A 6154-nucleotide genomic window follows, 5' to 3' on the forward strand; every position below is an offset into this window, starting at 1 on the left:
AGAATAATTCTGCAAGCAGACGTATTTTTTTTCTGATATTCAGCTTTTTTATTCAGAATTTTTATCACATCCAGGTAAAAAAAACAAAACTTCCTCATTTTTTTATTGTTCAGCAACTTTTAAAACCTTTCAAATCGAATTCAGCCTGGTTATTATTGGATGGTTTACATCCTTACACGGAGAGAAGCTTTGAGGTGACCAGACGTTGGTGGTCTCCATGGAAACCACGGCTGCCTGGTCTCCTCGGCAGGCTGGAACCTTCAGGTCCGCGACGACGCTTCCGAGGAACCTGAGGAGCAAACTGAAGACGCGTAATTTGAATGTGATGGAAATGAGCTGCAGGACGCCGTTGTCGTGGCAACACGCGGCCTCACAGGCGCCTTTCAGCGATTCAGCAGCAGGAAGTCCTCATCAATAAAGTTTAGCACCTTCGGGACGCCGAGACCTTCGTCTTCCTTTGTTCTTTGATGGTCATGCGGTGAGGAGAGAGGAGCTGGGCCGGCTGGCTCCGGTCCCAGCCCGGGGTCAGAGGTTAAACACGGGAGGCCTGTAGTAGCTCAGCGGCTTCTTCACGTTGGACCTCTGCCTGTTCTCCTTGGTGATGGGGATGAGGACCACGCCCACCACCAGAACCATCAGTCCGATGGACACCAGGGCCGGTCCCAGGATGTTGGTCACCTTCCGGCAGTGGCCGGCGAAGTACAGGCCGCTGATGATGAAGCCGCACAGCAGGAAGCTGCCCCCGGTGGACATGAAGTGGATGGGGAGCCAGAGGACGTCGCACCTGCCCCGCGCGGCCTCGGCGGTCCACAGCGACTCGCTGCGGGACAGCGTGAAGACGGTGCTCTCCGTCCGGCTCGGAGGGGTCAGCTGCTCCTTGGACTGGGACAGGGGGCACTCCCCCAGGGGGATGTTCTCCGGGCTGCCCGGCATGGACGGACCTGGAGAACAAAGAGAAGCGGAACGATCCTTCAGGACTCGGAGCTTCCTCCATCCACAAATGTTTAATCCAACTATAAAAGCAAACGGCTTCAGCTTTAATGTTTTAGGAGACAAACGGGACAGCAGAGGTTCCGGAGATCCATCTGACCGCATCTTCACCGGGAAAAACCTTTTCTAGCCGATAATCTGGCAGCACATTTGTTCTTTCACGCTCGTCTTTGATGTCAGGACGCGACATCATCGGAGTTCCTTTCATCTTTACGTGTTCCTGACGTTTCCTTTCTGCTCCTGTTGCTTTTATTGAATCGTCGGATCCGAGCTTGATGTCAAACGTCCACGAATCCTGGAAAAGATCCTTCGCAGGTTTCCCGACCGAGACGGACGCCCCTCAAAGATCAAAGCTGCGTTCCTCCAAACTTGTTCTGGGAAACACAAACGCGGGTGAGGAGTGGACACCTACCTTCAAGGCAGTTTTGAAGATTCAACGGTCACTTTTGGTCGGTGGGAACCAGCGAACATCCGGAAATCTGAGGACAAACCAGTTGTGTCCACGGATCAACCAGAGAACCCAGTAAGACGGGAGATCCTCCCTCCTGCACTATCTCCACCTCCTCCAGAGCCCTGTGACCACCATCCTTACCGTCATCACCATCGCTCAGGGATGTGGTTACATCCTGGTGGGAGGGGGGTCCACAGAACCCCCCCTCGGCTCCTCCCCCAACACCGAACGATCCCAGAAACTTTGTCTAAAACATCCAAAACGTTCCAGCTGAGGACGGAAAATAGCCGCATGAGAGGAAGAGGAGCAGGACAGGAAGTGACCGCAAACACACACACACACACGCACTGACTTTCCAGTGCACGTTGGTCCACTATCGATCCTGACACGCCCTGCAGCCATCGTCTGATCATCTGGTCATGTGATCATCTGGACGTTGGTTTTGTGTCAAATATGAGCTCAGTGAAGAAGCTTCAGTCCTGGTTGTGATTCCTCTAATCTGCTCTTCTGGTGTGTGTGTGTGTGTGTGTGTTTGTGTGTGTGCATGTGTGTGCGTGTGTGTGTGTGGTGTGTGTGTGTGCGTGTGCGTGTGTGCGTGTGTGTGTGTGTGTGTGTGTGTGTGTGTGCGGTGGGGCTGATGCAACATGACACCCTCGTCTCCATTAGCAGCTTGTTGTTGTCCTTGTTGCTGGTGTGTTCATTGATCCGGTCCGACCGTACTGGGATGGACCGGCTGGTGCAGACTGGTGACACTGGTCCTGCTGCCGGATCCCACTAACGGGCACCAATCAGAGCCGAGCTCACCTGAGGACACCTGTGCTGAGGTGTTCCGGCCAGCAGGGGGCAGCGCCGCCGCACTTTTGTCCAGGTTTAAGGTCGTGAAGGCTGGATGAGCTCTATCACGCGTTCCTCAGCTAGCATTAGCTCATCAAGCATTGGATGTGGAAGAAATCCATCCCTCATCCTCAGTTGTTACCATGGTAACCCTCAGGTGGGACAGAGACGTGCTCAGGTGGTACTGATAAAGCAACTCAGGCATCAATTTAAACCCGTCTAACATGGAGCAAACAGAGGGGATCAAAGCTAACGGGGTTAGCATGCTGCGTTTGTTGGTTTTAGGGTTGGACTGATGGGGGGGGCAGGGCAGAAATGATGCTCTAACAACTGGAGGCAGATGAAGCAACAGCATCAGGACCCGTTAGCTCGTTAGCGCATTAGCAGGTCTGCTCTCCGGCTCTGAACACGTGACCCTGAGAACCGGATGAGAAGCTCGTCATGGACGTAGGACGTCCGAAAGAAGTTGGACGACGGAGCCGCAGCTTCCTGCTCTGCTGCCCCCTGCTGGACCAAAGGTCCAGACCCCTCGGATCAGCCTCTGATGGGACAGTTGGGGTCCAACAGGGGGCTGCAGTAGCAGCAGCTGTCCTGCAGGCGTCACTCTAACCACCTGAACCCATCAGAACCTGCTTCCGGTCTGACTGAATCCTGAGCTCAGGAAGGAGCCTCCAGACCAGCTCCTGAGGGAGGAAGAGCAGAGGAACCAGCCCAGGAACCTCCTGGAAGCCTCTCGGCTCAGAAACAGGAACTGCAGCATGTTGTGAGTATGAGAAAATACAAGGTCAGAAGGTTCTGGTCTGAGGCCAGAAGGTTTTGGTCTGAGGTCAGAAGGTTCTGGTCTGAGGTCAGATTGTTTTGGTCTGAGGCCAGAAGGTTCTGTTCTGAGGTCAGAAGGTTCTGGTCTCAGACCAGAAGGTTCTGGTCTGAGGCCAGAAGGTTCTGTTCTGAGGTCAGAAGGTTCTGGTCTCAGACCAGAAGGTTTTGGTCTGAGGTCAGAAGGTTTTGGTCTGAGGTCAGAAGGTTCTGGTCTGAGGCCAGAAGGTTTTGGTCTGAGGTCAGAAGGTTCTGGTCTGAGGCCAGAAGGGGAGCATCTGCAGGGGATGGTGGCGTTACCATGACAACGCCCCCCACAAACGTTCTGTCCGCGCTTCTCTGGTTCTGCAGCCTTTTCAAAGTTCTGTGACACCAGAAGATCCTACAGAAGGTCACAGCACTAAGAGACTCACATCAGACCAGCTGAAGGTTCTAAACCGGTTCAAACAGGATTAACCAAGGACCAGAGTTCCCAACAGGGAACCATGGAAAGAACCCTGAAAATAGTAGAAGATCAGTGGATTCATTAGGGATCAACCAGTCAGACCAGAGGGCCTCGCTCTGGTCCGACTGGACCGACTGGGTTTGGTCTCCCTCCGATCGTTGAACATTTCGGACTTTCTTCTAAAAAGCTTCTTGGTCTATTTTAGATTCCTGAAACTGACCCAGAAGTTCTGACTGAGTTTCTCGACCTGAAAGAAGAATCAGAGCTCACGTTTGTTCAGGAGCTTCAGGAAGTTCAGACCTTCGTCAACGGGGTCGCCCAGCGAGGTCTTCTGGCCACGCCCCCTCCGGCCTCCGGCTCCGCCCCCTCTGGCCTCCACCCGCTGGTCTGGATCTCCACCAGGTTCCTTCTGGTCCAGGACAGGAAACCAGTGCTCTGCTGCTGTCTCTCCAGGACAGAATCAAGGTTGCGCAGCGTCATTTAAATCTGGGACGTCTCACCTCCAGAGAGCCCGCCAGGACCACAGCGGGTCAGAACCTGCCAGAACCTGCCAGAACCAGAACATCCAGGCCGGCAGGTCCTGAGACGGCAGGTTTCCAGTTTAACACTCACGACAGCAGGGAAAGACGTTCTGCTGGAGGAGGTCCAGCAGAACCTTCAGAGGTTCTGGATAAGGGTCCCAAACCGGGAAGGTGGGGGGGGGAGAGGGAGGGAGGGAGGGAGGGAAGGATGGAGGGAGGGAGGAAGGGAGAGAGGGAGGGAGGAAGGGAAGGAGGGAGGATAGGAGGGAGGGGAAGGAGGGGAGGGAGGGAAGGAGGGAAGGAGAGAGGGAGGGAGGGAGGAGGGAGGGAAGGAGGGAAGGAGGGAGGGAGGGAGGGATGGAGGGATGGTAGGAGGGAGGGAGGGAGGGAGAGAGGGAGGGAGGGAGGGAGGGAGGGAGAGAGGGTAGGAGGGAGGGAGGGAAGGAGAGAGAGAGGGAGGAAAGGAGGGAAGGAGAGAGGGAGGGAGGGATGGAGGGATGGTAGGAGGGAGGGAGGGAGGGAGAGAGGGTAGGAGGGAGGGAAGGAGGGAGGGAGGGAAGGAGAGAGGGAGGGAGGGAAGGAGGGAAGGAGGGAAGGAGGGAGGGAAGGATGGAAGGAGAGAGGGAGGGAGGGAGGGAGGGAGGGAGGGATGGAGGGATGGTAGGAGGGAGGGAGGGAAGGAGGGAAGGGAGGGAAGGGAGGGAGGGAGGGAGGGAGAGAGGGAGAGGGAGGGGGAGGTAAGGATGGAGGGAGGGAGGGAGGGAAGAGAGGGAGGGAGGGAGGGAGGGAAGGGAGAGAGGGAGGGAGGAAGGGAGGGGAGGGAGGGAGGGAGGGAAGGAGAGAGGGAGGGAGGGAAGGAGGGAGGGAGGGAAGGAGAGAGGGTAGGAGGGAGGGAAGGAGAGAGGGAGGGAGGAGAGAGGGTAGGAGGGAGGGAGGAGGGAAAGGATGGAAGGAGGGAGGAGGGAGGAGAGAGGGTAGGCGGGGAGGAGGGAGGAGGGAGAGGGTAGGATGGGAGGAGGGGAGGAGGGACTGTGTGTAACTGTGGATAATAAAGTTGCAGATGTTGTTTCCCTAAACTCTGATTTCCCTGGAGATGGAAACACAACGACCAGAAGATCCAGAACCTGGAAATATCTGGGAAAACACACACACACACACACACACACACACACACACACACACACACACACACATTTAATGTGTTTATTTGATAATTTTAGACTGTAGAAATGTTCGATGAAAAAAACCAAGCTAAGGTGTAGCATTAGCTTAGCTTAGCACCCACCATAAAGTTAGCACAGACTGAAGCTTAGTTTAGCAACGTAGTATGAAATGATTCAGCTTTTTTGATGTTAAAGACAGTTAAAGTTAGCTGTTGGCTGTTAGCGTGAAATCACTGCGGCTGGACGTGTTTAAACGGACCAAAAACGTTCCGGTTTCGTCTGACTGGGATCAGTTTTCCCTTTTTAGTGTTTCCAGTCAGACGCAGCTGAACCATCGACTGGGCAGCAGTGGAACGCCGCGGCGCAGCGATCGATGCTAGCCGCCTCTTCCACAACAATGAACTGTGAGAGTGTGTGTGAGTGTGTGTGTGCGTGTGTGAGTGTGAGTGTGTGTGTGTGTGTGTGTGAGTGTGTGTGTGAGTGTGTGTGTGCGTGTGTGAGTGTGTGAGTGTGTGTGTGTGTGTGTGTGTGTGCGTGTGTGTGTGTGTGTGCGTGTGTGAGGATGGGCTATTAGCTGCCTGCATCGACCCCCCACCCCCGGTGCCTTGCTCACTGGCGAATGTGGTGTTTACACGCTGGAGCACTTTATTAGCTCGGCGCTCCCGTCATGTGTGCGGCCTCCCTGGAGGAGCAGCTCCAGGAGGCCATAAATAACAGCAAACGTGCACTTTTCCCTGGAATAATTGGCTGCAGATAATGAGGCTGCTTCCTGCTCGGCGCCGCAAAGTTTCCTTATTGTTTTACATTCATCATCCGATGCTACGCTAACAGATTTCTGAGGGAGATGTTCTCAGCCATTTACTGAAGTTTATGGCCAACAAACACGAAAGAGAAACACGGAGAAGAAAAAGAGTCGGAAACAGACAAGAAAGCC

General features: G+C 54.6%; 1 protein-coding gene across 1 annotated transcript; it reads right to left on the reverse strand.

Moving 5' to 3' along the window:
* Positions 1-32: 32 nt before the first annotated feature.
* On the reverse strand, positions 33-1670 carry LOC115249844 (phosphoinositide-interacting protein-like). The gene is made up of 3 exons (XM_029836279.1): positions 1583-1670; positions 1403-1469; positions 33-941 (listed from the first exon to the last, which is right to left on the reverse strand). Exon 3 carries the CDS (start codon positions 931-933, stop codon positions 526-528), a length of 408 nt encoding a protein of 135 aa, XP_029692139.1. The 5' UTR covers positions 934-941; positions 1403-1469; positions 1583-1670; the 3' UTR covers positions 33-525.
* Positions 1671-6154: the final 4484 nt, after the last annotated feature.

Source organism: Takifugu rubripes, chromosome 5, assembly GCF_901000725.2.
Source record: "Takifugu rubripes chromosome 5, fTakRub1.2, whole genome shotgun sequence".
Taxonomy (NCBI): domain Eukaryota; kingdom Metazoa; phylum Chordata; class Actinopteri; order Tetraodontiformes; family Tetraodontidae; genus Takifugu; species Takifugu rubripes.